General features: G+C 49.5%; 1 protein-coding gene and 1 non-coding gene across 2 annotated transcripts in view; one reads left to right on the top strand and one right to left on the bottom strand.

Annotated features, from left to right (window-relative positions):
- ALPK3 (alpha kinase 3) overlaps positions 1-15,747 on the bottom strand; it is a 58,284-nt gene that overhangs the window by 5,911 nt on the left and 36,626 nt on the right. Inside the window, exons 6-13 of the mRNA XM_064366193.1 lie at positions 9,289-11,416; positions 8,461-8,608; positions 7,942-8,069; positions 7,771-7,806; positions 5,000-5,280; positions 4,284-4,372; positions 3,251-3,474; positions 476-524 (exon numbers count right to left, since the gene is read on the bottom strand). Of these exons, the coding sequence (XP_064222263.1) occupies positions 476-524; positions 3,251-3,474; positions 4,284-4,372; positions 5,000-5,280; positions 7,771-7,806; positions 7,942-8,069; positions 8,461-8,608; positions 9,289-11,416 (3,083 nt within the window). The remainder of the gene's footprint in view (positions 1-475; positions 525-3,250; positions 3,475-4,283; positions 4,373-4,999; positions 5,281-7,770; positions 7,807-7,941; positions 8,070-8,460; positions 8,609-9,288; positions 11,417-15,747) is intronic.
- On the top strand, positions 15,174-15,293 carry LOC135270582 (small nucleolar RNA SNORA25). Its single transcript, XR_010338738.1, has one exon. It is a non-coding gene; the product is annotated as a small nucleolar RNA SNORA25 (small nucleolar RNA).

Below are 15,747 nucleotides of genomic sequence, written 5' to 3'. Positions count from 1 at the left end.
TCCCTCCTCAGGCTCCCAAAGTGCTAGGATTATAGGCATGAGCCACCATTCCTGGCCCAAAGCCTCAGTTTTAAAACTGTGGTCTCATTACACCACGACACATGGAATCCATCATGTAGGACTTTAACTGGTGTAAGAAAGGCTTAGCTTCTTAACATCAACTGGAGCAGACTCGAGGTCCGCACTCTAATCACAGGGCCCTTGCTCGTCGGCACCTTGGCAACCATCCTCAAGCGAGAGGGGAGGAGTATGTGAGAGCCCCGGACTGCAGGGAACCCCATGTGTGGCATCAGTATAGACCGGAGATAAGGGGTGGAGGCAGTAGCCCCTAGGATGTTACCACATGGCCACGGGTGTGACTGGGACCACTTGGCCCCAGGCCCAGCACCTTAGGGATGGAGAACCAGAAGGGCTTAGGACATTTTACACCCTGAGAAGACCCCCAGAGAGCAATCTGTCCCCAGGAAACACTCACCCTCGAAGTTTGGTAGCAATCTGCACATCAGTCATTTTCCAGTCAACCCCTGAAAAGAGAGAAAGTTGGGAGTTAATGCCAGCTTTGGCTGGTTCTAAGCCCCCATGTCTCCAGCAGGAAGACACATGGGGGTTTAGAACCACGTCTCTTCCTGCTGGAGACATTGGGGGCTTAGAACCACGTCTCTTCCTGCTGGAGACGTGGGGGCTTAGAACCAGCCCAGGCTGGCATCAGCTTCCTGAGTGTCAGTGCAGGTGTGTCTTCAAGCAACTTCTCATGGGTCATCACCACCAGCCTGTCTCACAGACAGTGTGCAGGTATCTGGATTATTACTAAGAATAATATTCGCATTTTTACAAGTGAGGAGGATAGGCTCAGTGTTAAATGACTTAAGCCAAGTCACACTCACTCATTCAGTAACTGAGCCCTGGTTCTGTGCAGTGGCCGTTTGACTTAAGGTAAGGGTTCAGCTTTCTGGATTCCTAGAGCCAAAACTCTTCCAGCTACGCAACCTTGCTTCCACTGGATCAGACCAGGTCACAGCCTGGACTGGCCTCTGGCTTTGAACTAAAACCTCTTCCTCTGAACAGATTAGCAGTCTGTCCAGACAAGAGAGAGGGATGGGAATGAGAGGATAAATCGGGGGTAGACCAGCAGAAATGCAACGGTACAGAAGACTCGCTTCCACACTGCTTACAAAGGCAGCCAGCAAGCAAGAAGCCAGGATGGTCTTCCGGGTTAAGACAGCCTTGGAAGGGCAGAGCCAGGAAAGATGGTGTAGAGAAAAAATGTTTTCACTGCGGTCAGGCCGTCCAGGTATCTTAGCATTCACACACTAGGTTTAGGACGCTCTTTGCCCACTTTCAATTTGTCCAGAGCATTCTGCTAGGAACTTGCCTTTCACTAACAGGGCTGAATACCGTCATAGGACAGACAACAACAAATGTGGTCTTTGGAGTCAGACCGACCTGGATTTACATTTCAGGTCTACTACATCCGCGCTGTGGGAACTTGACAAGTCACTGCACGTCTCTAATCTTCAAGTGCAAACGTGAGGAGAGTAATGCCCATCTCACAAGGATACTGAGAAGATCATCATATGTGTAGGAGTCTAACTTAGTGTCATAACCTAGGAGTTACGTGATAAATATTAATGTCATAAATATGAATTTCTCATTTCTCTTTTGGCATTCATAGCATTCCATTTTGTGTAATAATGATGACCTCTCACATTTGCACAGAATTTTAGTTTGCAGAGGCTTTCACAAATATGGTCTCATTTAATCGTCATAAAAAAATCTGAGCACTAGGTAGGAAAGACACTATTTTCCTAGAGAGGGAATAGAAACTGAAGCTCAGAGAGATTAAATGACCTCACCAGTGTGAGCTTCAGTTTTCTTCTCTGTAAAACAGAGTCAGCTAGAAGAGAATGGGGCTAAGACTTAAATCAAATTTTTTTATTATTATTATTTTTTTGAGATGGAGTCTCACTCTGTCACCCAGGCTGGAGTGCAGTGGTGCAATCTCGGCTCACTGCAACCTCTGCCTCCTGGGTTCAAGCAATTCTCAAGCTTCAGCCTCCCAAGTAGCTGGGATTACAGACATGCACCACCACGCCCAGCTAATTTTTTATTTTTAGTAGGGATGGGGTTTTGCTGTGTTAGCCAGGCTGGTCTCAAACTCCTGGCCTCAAGTGATCCACCACTTCGGCCTCCCAAAGTGCTGGAATTACAGGTGTGAGCCACCGCACCTAGCCAACTCCAAAGCCTTTCTAGTATACCATGTTATCATCTTACAGTAGAAACTGATCTACTCATCACAGCTTCTTGAGGGCAATGACTATTCCTAATTCCATTTTTTATTTTTTCGATATTTAGTAGTGGTTGGATGGAAAAAGGATGGAAGCATGAATTTATAAGTTAACAAATAGGTTGACTGATAATGGCTTAATGTTACCTAGCCTTCCCGCCCCCCAGTATATGGAGTTTTATATATATAATAATTATTGTACAATTTAACCCCAGTGAAACACACATTTGAGTCAGTTTTTTATCTCTGGCCCTTGGTTTTCTCACTTATTTCCGGCAGAGACGAGATTTAATAATGTGTGATATTCCCAGCAACCTCTCCTTGCCCCGAGCATTTTTTCTGTTCATCTCCCCTGTCCAGTTCTGCTTAAAGGGGACAGGCCTGGGAAGAACTGGTCAAAGAAGGAGGGAGGGTTCATGCTTGCTGGCCTTCCTTTGTTGCGGAGTTTCTGGGTAATGGGGGGGCACAGAAATAAGTTAAAAATAAGCCAGGCTAAGTGCTTTACATAACGAAAAGCTAACAAAGATGGAGGAGGAAGAGAGACAGTAAAGCTACCGTGCTCAAATGGAAGAGGGAGTCTGGCAAGTTCGGAGAGTGAGAAAGTCTGGAGCAGAGCTGCAGGGAAGGGAAGAAGCGAGGTTTTGAAAAGCGTGGTTGTGGGTTTTGAACCAGAGCCCATGGAATGCTCTTTGAAATAAATTCCTGTTTAATTTTAATTGAGCCTGGACTGTGCTCCTTTAAATGCAAATGCAGTGATAGACTGGGCTACATGAGGCCCTGGTATGTATTAGGGTTGCGTGCAAAATGGTCCCTGTCCAATCTACTTTATAAGATTATTGTGAAAAGCAAAAAAGAGTAAAGACAAAGGTGCTTTGTAAACGATCAGTCAAGCACTACGGCTCTCCCTCTTCTGCATGCTTTCACAACCATGCACGTGCGCACCCACGCACCCTCACACCCTCATACCTGCCAAATCTGTGACAAGGAAGCTGCCATTTGTCCACTGATACAGCCAGTGCTGGAAGGTCTGACATTTCTGCACGGCCTCAGAGCTGCTAGATACTGTCGGAGCCCCAGCACCGCCCCATTCCCGGGAACAGTAAGACTCCAGGGGCTTGCCCAGGTCTTCCTCCAGGGTAGCATATGGGATATTGTTTGCAGGCCGGTAGATGAGATACAGTGGGATGATCCTAAACACAGTTTCACCCTGCAGTAAGCAGGAAGTATGGCCCAGGGAGCTCCTCCCTCCAACCCAATTCTATATTCTTGGACCGAAAAGAAGGGCCCTTCCAAGAATGGAATTCTCAGCTCTGAGCCCAACGGACACAAAGGAAAGCAGCTCCACCCTGAGTTCAGGAAAGGAAATGGGTATTTTTGGCTTCAGAGTCCTGTCCATTCTCTTGGTCAGCGGGATTAGAACCAAACCCTGCTATGGCCATAGGCAGACTCTGGCTTGGATGAGGGACTGAGGCGGAAGGAGAGGTATGTGTCAAACAGAAGGAGCACCTTTAGAGAGGATTCAACGAAGCTGTGGCTCTCTGCGTCGGACCCCAGGTACACAAAGGTGAGTTCAAGTTTCAAAATGGAAACAATTGCCATTTATAGCTGACTCCTATGAAAGTCCACACGGACCCTGCCCGCCTACCGCAGAAGGGTCCTGACCAATCTGCCTAGCTTAGCCCACCCCATCACCTTCATGGAGCCCCAGAAACTGCTACGCCCAAACTCTGCAATCAGCAACATCTGCACTAAAGAATGAGGAACTGGGGTGGGCGGGAGGAGCTCGAGTGCAGAGCAGAGGCTTTTCTCAAGTGGGCAGTAAACGAGGTCTTTATTTCTAGATTTTGTGAGACCACTGGGCTAGGCATGGGGCTGACTGTGAGTCTATTTGCACATGGGCATAACCCAGCATGCCCCGGGAGGCTGTGAAATCACTATCTTCGCAGAAGCCCAAGGCAACAGCGCTGCACGCTGCACGTCCTGCTCGCTGCGTACTTACTCAGGCACCTCCCCAAAGCCAGGCGCGGCCCGGGCTTCTGCTGCGAAGATTTTGCAGTACTCCCGACTCATGTTCTGGATCTTGCACCCCTGTGGATGAGGGAACCACATCTGGTCAGCAAAGACATTCCCCGGTCCTCCACTGTGTCTGCCTCTAAGTGAGTGGGCCACCTGTTAGGGGACTGAGAGGAGGACTCCAGCCCCGGGTGAAGAAGGTCTCACTCTTCCCTGCTCCCTACTCTGCACCTCATTTTCCTCTTTTGTATAACAAAGTGGCTTTGGACTTCTTTTCAAACTGAGGTTTCCAAAGTGATTTCCGAACTATTTTCTGGAATCCTAATGGTAGGCGATAGTGCCCCAGAGACCACTCTGTGGAGAGCCAGGAAGACTGTCCACCCCACCCACTGCACCCCCCTTTTAGCTCACATACAAAGAAGACTTCCATGAGAGATTATGAATGGGCAGGGGGAAGGTATCTGTTGCAAATATATAGTTTGAAAACTATGGCCCAAGTCATTTTGAAGCTCTCAAGCTCTTGGAGGCCAAGTATCTGAATTCCGGGCTGCATCTCAGGCTTTCCACAAAGCCATCCCAGGAGCCTCATAAGGTTTTGAGATGCCTTGTGCCTCAATTTTGGGCATCTCAATGGGACCCGGGCTGGGAAAGGGGTGGGGGTGAGAGAGTAAAGGGATAGGGCACAAAGATGGGACATAGTACCTGGATGGTGACATCATAGTTTCTGCCCACGAGAGAAGTCTCACTGCTGGGCCCGAACACAAGCAGGCTGGACACCTTGATGATGCACGTGCGGCCCGACTCGAAGATGGGCTCCAGCCCGTAGATGACCTTGGCTTGGGAGGCCTTCCGAAGGCCACACCCATATCCGCCCCCTCGGAGCTCCTCGCTTACCAGTCGCCCAAAGAGCTTGTCCCCCCAGCAGCCAGAGTCAGCCAGACCCTTGGCAAATACCATAGGGGTCATCTCAATCTCTTCTCCAACTGAAGGGGAAAAGGAGAAATGTGGGAGACCAGGAGCTCCGGCCTGACTGAGGTGGGGCTCTCAGGGAAGGAAAAGGCCAGAAGAGCCTCCTACCCTGCTCACTTTCCGTCCAAGCCTGCTCTTTGGACACACTGAGTCCATACCAGACTGTGAGCTCCTTGGGGCAGAAACTCTATTTGATTCGACCCCTGCCATCTAGCAGTACCTGTGTTGTATCCATCACATAACCCCTGCCTTCCACAAATAATGTCCTGAGCACTGTGTTTGGACAGAGCTTAGGACATGTGTGTGGAAGGCAGGGGTTTTCTGTGGCAATAGCAATTAATACAGAATACCAGAATTACTTTGTTTTGGAATTCGTTGTTTTGATCAGATAAATACATGACTCCATTTCAACCAACATGCTTGACTGAAGCAAAAAGTTTGCAGGACAAATCCAGCAGCCGTGAGCACCCCTAGTGCTCAAATTGTGACCGCTAAATATAATTTCCCATTAAAGGGAACCAGAGCTTTCTACAGAAATGGTTGATTCCAGGTCTAGGCAGAAAGTGTCCAGCAAGGACCTGAAACATCACCAGAGACCAGAAAGCAAGAGGGCTAGCAAAAGCTACTGGAGACTTGGCAGAAGGACACGGGCCAACCTGAAGGGGCTCCCTTCTGCAATGTAGTGAGTACATCAAATATGTTAAAAATCCATGTATTCATAGTGGTAACAATAACAAAAAAATCCAATCCCCCTACTCAAAAAATAAACCTCACTGTCACCTATGGGAAGTGGTAGGGCAGCAACTCATTATTCTAAATTCAGGTAACTAAAGGGAACAGAGCAAGTATTTATCCTTCATTTCCTGCTGGAACTTATTTATTGGGATAACCAAATGATCACCCCTTTTTTTACAGAAAAAACTCAGCTAATGAATGAAGAAGAAAAGATCAAATTAATCTATCTCCATGTTACGACTGCTAATGAAATAATAGATTTAGGCAATAATCAGTGAGTGCTAAAACCCCTAGATAACAACAGGGTTTGTATCAGATTGTTTTTAACTTTAAAAGAGGATGCATCACACAGATACCACCCGAATGAACCCAATAACCAACCTTAACATTACTAAAAGGGACGCGGCATGAAACAATCTGACATTATGTGCCTCCAGATGGGATGCAAAAGCTGTATGCAGCACCTGTGAAATATTCTTGCAAAAAAAAATCACACCTGAATCTGACTAAACCTTGGAATCTGATTACCAGTTTAGAAGAAGCACGTGCATGGGGGAGCATGTTCAATGGGGACATAATCAACAAAATCCAGAATGTTAGAAATTCTGCACCAGTGACTTCCACAAATAAACAGCCAAGGAAGAAAATAAATAAAGTAGGAGGAACTGTTAAACATTAAGAGAGACTTTGAGCTGCATCAGCCAAAAGCAATGAGTGGTTCCTGATTCAAACAAAACAACGCATATGTGATAATTAGGGAAATCCAACTGCATGTCTGATGATATTAAAGAATTAGTACTTAGTTTTGAGGTTGAGGTTGTATTTGATATCAGTTAAATTTTATTTGATTACTAAACACAAGTCACTAGTTAGCATTTTGGGAGGCCAAGGCAGGTGGATCCCTTGAGGTCAGGAGTTTGAGATCAGCCTGGCCAACATGGTAAAACCAGTCTCTACTAAAAACACAAAAATGAGCTGGGTGGGGTGATACATGCCTATAATCCCAGCTACTGGGGAAGCTGAGGCATGAGAATCGCTTGAACCCAGGAGGCGGAGGGTGCAGTGAGCCAAGATCATGCCACTGCACTCCAGCCAGGGCGACAGAGTGAGATTCCATCTCAAAAAAAAAAAGTCACTAGTTGGATGAATGAGTGATTGAGCGAATGAATGAAGGAATTAACGCATCTGTTAGCAACTACAGCTCTAAACATCTTTCCATCATCACTGGCTGCCTTCACAGTCCCAAGTCAGCCTGTCTCTTGCAGGAGGAGTACATATCCATCCCTATTAGAGACCTTCAAATGCATATCAAACTTGGCAGGTATTTCATGATCACCAGGGACCTTCCGAGGTCCCTCCTAGGAAATTAAAGAGGCCTGCAGTGCAGCAGGGACTAGGAAACTGCATTTTTATCAGGTTCCCTGTGCGAATCCAATGCTGGGCTCCACAGAGCACTGTGAGAAACCCTGGGTAGGAGCTGGCAGGATAAGACGTGCCCCTGTGGCCGGTCCTGCCCTGGATCAAAGACTGGCATGGGCAAAGGGCACAGGGTGAGCTGACTCCTGTGCAGTGGCCCCCTTGGCCGCTTCTTCCCCCACAATCTTCTGATACAACAGTCCTCCTCCACCACCTCCCCAAGCCACAGCCTAAACTAGGAGGCAAAGGGGAGCAGTATGTGGACTGGGACCAAATTCCAAGCCCTTAAAGTGGGTCCTCCCTGCAGACGGCAGGGGTGGGACCTCCCCGCCTTCCCCAGGGGGGCACCGTACCTTCACCTTCTTCTCTGGAGATGAATCCTGACAACACTAGATAGAGAAAAAGAAGAAAGCAGTGCCTTCAGGCTGCTGTTCGCAGAGAGAGTGCCTTCTCTCAAAGATGGCGGCTGCCCACCCCACAGGCGCCAGGCCAGGCCGAGACCCCGGGTGGCGGGGCACACTCACCCTCAGGGCTGAGGCAGAAGTCGGTGGAGGCCGAGCCGTGCTCATTGTGGATGGTGCACCGATACACGCCACAGTCTACGGGGGAGGCCTGCACGATGGCCAAGGCCGCTGGCCCCTCATCCCCTGCGCTGCAGAGCGGAGACCCTTCTTGTGAGGGCCATCACCATGGCATGAGGCAGACTGTGGCCCTAAGCATCCTTGGACCCCTCTCAGAGGCTGCTGTGAATCCCAGCTCCGAGAGCTCTGGGGAGGCAGCGCGATTCCAGGGCCAAGAGCTGGTCCTGAAGCCCAAAGGTCTGGTTTGCAGTCCTGACACTTACTAGCTGTGTGGCTTTGGACAAGTGGCTTAAAAACGCTGAGCCTCCGTTTTCTCATCTCTACTATGGGAATAACAGCACCTCCCTCAGAGGCTTATTGTGAGAATTAATGAGGTGACAGGCTCAAAGCGCTAGGATGGTGCCCAATGGTATTACTGCCATCAGGGAGCCAGGCCAGGTGGCAGTGGTGTCGCCAGCTTACCTCCTGCCCACCTCGCCCACTGGGTGCTGATCCTTGGCCCATGTCAAGACTGAGTCACTAAGAATGTTGAAAAACTGGCACCAGAGCTTCAGGCTACCGGAGGCATCAGGAAACTGCTCCACCCGAATCTTCCGGATCACCTGTGGGGCTGAGAGCAGGGCCCAGTCAAGAGTGGGACACTGCCCTCCTCCAGCTTGTACCCTCTCTGGCCATGCCCTTGCTTTCCTGGGTGTCCTTGGTGGAAAAGGCTGGGAGAAAACAGGATTCAAGTCTCCACACAGACCCACTCCTCACAGCCCCCAGCTGCCTGCTGCCCATATCCCGGGCTTCCGTCCCGACCGCCAAAACATGCATCTCAGCTGGAAGGAAGCCCCTACTGCACCCTGACCCCAGGCGGGGGGGCCCAGCTCAGGACACAGACAGCAGTTGAGACAGGAACTTCAGTTTGCATTCTAGGTCCCTAACTCTAGCAGCCTGCATTTGCATCCTGTCCCCCTCTCTGTAATCATGCGACAGCTCTGTAAAGGGGGAATGAATGGGGAAGTGACCGAGCTAGAACGCTACTGAAGTCAGGCCCCGTGCTAAGCACTTCATCTGTTCCAGCCCGTTTAAGCCTCACGCCATTGCAGAGGTGGTAGTTATCTCCATTCTGTGGAGTGGCAGACTCAAAACAAGAACTAGGCCTTCGGAACTGCAAAGGCTGTGAGATAAGGGTCCCTTTACCAAGGTAATCTGTGAATCCCGAGGAGGGATGTTAGCAGCGCGTGCTTTCCGTGGCTCCATGGCACCCTGTTCAATGAAGCCACCCCCTCCCTCCCCACTGCTCACCTTTCAGCAGGTCTTTGGCTTTCCTGGGCTTGGCTAGTGCCTCCTGCTTGCCTTCATCCAGGGCCAGCTCTGTGTCTGGATCACTGGCCTTGGGGCTGGGGCCCGGGTCTCCTGCGGCCGGCTCCTCCTCTGCCCGAGGCACCTCCAGCATGCTCGCCTTTCTGCCCTGCGTAGGGGAACGTCTCTCCCGCCCTGGAGTCCCCGGGGACCCAGGCGCCAGGCTTTTCCTGGACCCCCGGGGGGAAACCGTGGGGCTCTCCCTTTCTTCAGGCGTGGTCGCCTCCCCATCTCCTGCTGCTCTGACCTTAGGGAGAAATCTCTTCCTCCGGGCCCCTAGAGCCAGTTCTTCAGGTGTAGCTGCCGGGAGACCTGTCAGAGCCTCCCCTGGGACCTTCTCCTCTTGGAGAAGGTCCTGGGCTCTGCTGACTGCTGAGGGTCCCTGCCCAGGGGCTGCCTGCCCACCCACCTCCCCCAGCAGACCACCCATGCCACTCTCCCGAGAGACCCCCAGGAGGCCAGGTCCCTCAAGGGAAACCTCTCTTTTACCCTCACTGGATCCTTCTGAGGCTAGCCCAGGGCTCTCCTCATCTACCACAATGGCAGGGACAGTGAGGGGGCTGGGACCAGGACCCCAGGAGCCCCGGGCAGCAGCAAGGGCCTCGCGGCCAGCCTGCACCTCGCGGTCCAGGAGGCCAGTGAGGCGGCGGGAGGTGCAGGGGCTCAGCAGCAGGGTCTGTGCACTCTGTACCAGGTGGTTGTTCTCCACACGCTCCAGGATGCGCCTCGAAGTCCGGGGACTCAGCCCAGCCACTTCCACGGTGGGGGTCAGAGTGGCTGAGGGCGCCAGACCTCCGGCAGCCGCCCCCACCTGGGACTCTTCCCCTGCTCCACTCGTCTCTGTGCTGGACAGCTTCAGCAGCAGAAGCAGGTAGTTCTTCAAGGAATCGATGAGACCAGGGTCACAGCTCCGGGGACGTGGGGTCCGCCCCTCCACATCTGGTACCTGGGCGCAGGCCCCCTCATTGCTGGTGGCCATGGTCTCTGGTGGGTGACTCTGAGTGGGGGTCTCCAGCCCCAGGTGCAGTGTTGGGGCAGAACTCATCAGGGCCTGGTCCTCAGAGGGCAGGAAGGCAGCTGTGCTCCCGTGCTGAGAAGTCGGGGTGCTGCTCGGCCCCTCCTTTGGACTAGCAGTCAGCCCAGTTCCAGGAAGAGAAGGCATCGTGGGCACCTCCTGGCTCAGGCCAGCTGGAGGACAGCCACCCCAGTCCACACACGGCAGTCCCCCTGGCTGCTGCTCCTGGGGGCTCTGGAACAGGCTGTCCTGCTTGGCCTCGACTGGGCCTGACGACTGTGGCCCTCGGCCTCTCTCTCCTCCCACCTGCTCTGCACTCCCCTCGAGGGGCGGCTGTGCTGGGAGCCTGAGGTTCCCTGACAGGGGATCCAGCACACTTTGCTGGTGGTTCCTAGAGGCTGTTACTGCGGCCTCCTCAGATCCGGGCAGGAAACCAGGGGTTTCTGGGACACAAGGCCCTTCTGGGGTAACAATCGGAGGAGCTCTAGGTCCCTCTGCAGGTGGGAGTTCACGGGCTCTGGATGGTGGGCCGAGGCTGGTCACCGCCTTCTGCTCTGACTGACCTTCTGTGGCTGTGGGCGCGCTCCCCTCTGATTGCGTCCCCTTCTCTTCCTGCATCCTTCTGTCTTCCTGTGTGCCCTCATCTGCCTGGGCCTTCCTGTCTTGCTGTATCTTCTTACCTGCCTTTGTTGCTTCTAGCTGTGTCTCTGCTCTTCCCTGTGTCACCTCGCCCTTCTGTGAAGTCCTGTCTGACTGTAGCCTCTCGCTTTCTTGTGTCCCAGTGTCCACCTGTGCCTTCCTATCTTCCTGTGTCCGCTGGGCTGTCTGTGTTTCATCTGCCCTGGTCCTTCCATCCACCTGCATCTTCCTATCTGCCTGCACATTCTTCTTGCTCCCAGTTCTCTGGTAAGCGGATGTTCTCCCATCCTCCTGGGTTTCCATATCCATGGGTTCAATGATACCCTGACTTCCGGAGGTGCTACAACCAAGGGACGCTCCATCAGAGCTGCTGCCGGCCGACACGGTAGGAGCTGTGGTTGTCTGGGATTCCAGGATCTGAGAGCACGGGGACAAAAGCAAGGATTTAACTACATGTGCTTTAAGATCTCTTTCCAATCTGGCATCCCAGCCTCCTCTGACCTCATCCAGAACTTCTCATGGGAATCTTGCCGCCTGATTTCTCAGGCCTGCTGGAAGTTGGAAGGCAGAGGCATGTGACAAATTCCCAAAGCCCCATGCCCACCCTCATCCTAATCTCTGATCCTAATCTCTGACTCTGGACTGGCATCCAGTCCAGATTGCATCCAGACCCAGCTTGGGTCTTCCTACCTCTTCCTGAAGATATCCTGCCTTTCCTGAAAGCCCTTGCTCATGAGTTATCTCACCCCTCACCCCGAACATTTGAAGGAGACTGTTCTGTCCCCAGGATTCCCAGAGCAGTCCATTTGTCCTTCTCCTGTGGCACTAATTGCCTTGTATAGAATTATGGGTGAAGCGAGGGAGTGCCGAAGGGTGTTCCGATAATGGCCTCAATGGTAACACTGAGTGAGTGGTAATAACACGATACCATCCAAACAGAGAGGGTTAAAGTAATTCTGAATGGCATCTATGCCAGGAAATTAATGAAACATTATGTTACTCTTCTGAACCTCTATTTGCAAAGCACTATGCTAGGCCCCTGTATATGATATGTATTACCCCACTTACTCCTCGTACAGTGTGAAAACTTAGGGGAATCAGCCTCATTCTAGAGATAACAATGACAAGAAGGTATGTGATCTGTCTACCGTCAGGTAGTCAGTAAGCGGCAGAGTTCAGACTCGCAGGCAGTGTATCCCACTCCAAATCCCATGCTCTTTGTTGTTAGACCGTAATGCCACCCACGTTTAAAGGACTTCCTGTCAAACATGGTGGCATACAATGGTGATTTGCCTCTTCTCCTCCAAGATATCATCAAAACTACCCAAGTAAACACGAAATAAACAAAGCAAACTCCTTTGTTAGTGAAACTGGAGGCAAATAAAACCTACGGTCTCAAAAAACAAAGGATAACAGCTGCCCAAAGCCAACAGATACAGACACTGGGAAGCTGAGGAGGAGCAAAGTGATACCGGGAAATAAACAGGGCCACAGCTCAGCGGGCGAGGAGTGAAGTTGTTCAGCAGGTCTCAAGACGCCGGCAAGAACACGGCTGCTGTAGACAAAGGACTCATCCTGAGGCGATAAACCCGTTAAGTCCACGGGCAACAAGAGCTGCAGGGTCATGGAGGCCTGGGTGGAAATCGGCCAAAGACACGGGGAGCTGAGCAGAGCAGACAGGGAGAGAGATGGAATGGTGGAGGCAGATCTCAGAAAACGCTGGCAGCTACACTCCTGAAGAAACCTCCGGAAAATTGCTAGGCTAAGAACATTGTGTTTTAGCATACAAGGATAAGGGAATATTGTTCCCATGAGCTCTGCTTGAGGAAGCCACCAAGGAACAAATGTAGTCAACCAAAAGATGACTAAGGAAACAACAGCAAAAGAGCTGATGGTAAGCACTGAATGTACTTCACTTATATTAACATACATACGTGCACATTGACGGGTAACTGTAGAAGCAAGGCTAAAATCAAGTGGGGTTCAGAATGGCAACGTTCTATGCCCTGACGATACAGAAACAACACAGCCAGCGCCAAAGTGGAAAGGGGAAGAAAATAGCAAGTGAAGTCACCTCCTTGACTGTGTCACCTGTAAGCGCCAGGCACCAAAGACATTACTCAAAGCTGAAAAACCAACTAACAAATACAGGATATTCACCTATACAAAGAGAATCACTTAGAAATCAAACTTTAGGCCAATATGAGATAGAAGATGAATAAAGAAAAGGCAGGGAAGAAGTGAAAACACTTTATCATTTTTTTGTCATAAAAAATTAATAGAAACTGAGTGCACAGATGAAATAATTAATGGTATTATATAAAACTGAAATTATAACATACACATATTTTTAGATATCAGAACCGCACACAAAACCAAAGCAATCGGTTGCCAAAATGAAAGACTTTTTTTTTTGAGATGGAGTCTTGCTCTGTCACCCAGGCTGGAGTGCAGTGGCATGATCTTGGCTCACTGCAATCATCGCCTCCCAGGTTCAAGCGATTCTTCTGCCTCAGGCTCCTGAGTAGCTGGGACTACAGGCACGCGCCACCACGCCTGGCTAATTTTTATATTTTTTGTAGACACGGGGTTTGACCATATTGACTAGGCTGGTCTTGAACTTCTGACCTCATGATCTGCCTGCCTTGGTCTCCCAAAGTTTACACCCAAACCCAGACTAAATGAAAGACTTTTAAATAAACATAATTGAAATATATGTAAATTAAGTGTAGAATTTAAAGTTACTTTACTAAATTAGGAATTTCCTGTTTTTTAAATTTTTTAATTTTAAATTTATTGTATATTTTAAAATTAGAGATGGGGTCTTGCTATATTGGCTAGGGTAGTCTCAAACTTCTGGCCCCAAGCAACGTTCCCACCTCAGCCTCCCAAAGTGCTAGGATTATAGATGTGAGCTACTGCACTCAGCCTAAATTCAGAATTTCAAATGAATGGTATGGATGTGGGAAAAATTAAAGAGTTTGGTGAATATCAGGAATGAGTCTGACTGAAGAATTTTTTTTTTGAGACAGGTTCTTGCCATCTTGCCCAGACTGGCGTGCAGTGGCTATGCTCTGGCAGGATCATAGCCTCAACCTACTGGGCTCAAGTGATCCTCCTGCCTCAGCCTCCCAAATAGCTGGGACTATCAGCTGACTGAAGAACCTTTTTTTTCCTTTTCAGATGGAGTCTCGCTCTGTTGCCCAGGCTGGAGTGCAGTGGCACGCTCTTGGCTGATTGGAACATCTACTTCTCGGATTCAAGCAATTCTCCTGCCTTAGCCTCCTGAGTAACTGGGATCACAGGCATGTACCATCATACCCGGCTAATTTTTGTATTTTTTAGTAGAGATGGGGTTTCACTATGTTGGCCAGGCTGGTCTCAAACTCCTGGCCTCAAGTGATCCACCTGCGTTGGCCTCCCAAAGTGCTAGAATTATAGGCGTGAGCCACTGCACCCGGCCTGACTAAAGAATCTTAATAAAAATGTTCTTTAAAGTTCTCTGCCAACCAGATATTAACAGACAAAAATGTCTTGGTGCCAACAAAAGCAATTAGTAATACATTAGAGGCTTCTTTTTTATCTTTTGATATTCTAGAATCAGAAAATATTAATAAAGACATAAGATCTATAGACCTAGAAAGAAGGTGCAGACTATGCATACGAGCCCATTGCTGTTCACAAGACTCATGGAAATCGAACTTCTTGATTAAAGCCACCCTCACTCTCAGCCAGATCAATCCCTCAGTGCTATGAACCTACTTCTTCATTATCTCAATATCTGCCTCCTTCACCCCCACTGCCAACTGCCTAAGCGGAGCTGCCAAAGACAGAACTGTTTTTCTTGGACTTGCCTGGACTACTGTAAAACCTAATTGGTATCCATGACTCTGATCTTTGCCTCTGCTAAACTCTCTTCCTCACTGCAGCCCAAGAGACCTTTCCAAAACACAAACCTGACTGTAACACTCCCCTGCTTAAAAACCTCTCAATGGCTTACCATCACTGACAGGACAAAGCCTAAACCCTAGCTTCAAAGAGCAGAAAGTTGAATTAGACGGTAGCCCCTTCTTATTCACGGTGTTGCTTTCCCTGGTTTCAGTTAACTGTGGCCAATCTTGGTCTGAAAATATTAAATGAAAAACTCCAGAAATAAACAATTGATACATTTTATAGGTCATTTCAAAGAGGCTGTGAAACCAAGAGCTTTTAACACTGTGACCAATAAAATGGACGTTCTCTATAGGATGCCACGGCACTCGACGGTGCGATGTATTCCTGGGGAGATACAAGACTTAGGAATTACACGACACAGTAATCCATGATTGCCGCCACGGGAGAGTTTTAAAGATTAACCAAAGTAAAAAGCAAAAGTAAATTACAAACTTGGTGCTGTTCTGAGCAGCATGATTAAATCCCATGCCACCCCACCTGGGATGTGAAACAGCCTTTTGTCCAGCATAGCCACAAGGTATACATGGGCTGCCCATTACCCATTAAGTAGCCATCTCAGTTATCACATCAACTGTCCTGGTATCTCAGGGCTTGTGCGCAAGTAACCATTATTTTACTTAATAAATGGCCCCAAAGCTCAAGAGTAGTGATACCAGCATATGATTATAGTTGTTCTATGTTATAATTAGTTATTGTTGTTAATCTCTTACTGTGCCTAATTTATACATTAAACTTTATCACAGGTATGTATGTATAGGAAAAAACACTGTGTGTGTGCGTGTGTGTGTGTGTAC

This window comes from Aotus nancymaae, unplaced genomic scaffold (assembly GCF_030222135.1).
Source record: "Aotus nancymaae isolate 86718 unplaced genomic scaffold, 86718_ANA_hifiasm-v0.15.2.pri h1tg000064l_0, whole genome shotgun sequence".
Classification (NCBI taxonomy): domain Eukaryota; kingdom Metazoa; phylum Chordata; class Mammalia; order Primates; family Aotidae; genus Aotus; species Aotus nancymaae.
Note: the sequence above shows the minus strand (reverse complement) of the source record. Positions and strands in the feature narration are given on the sequence as shown.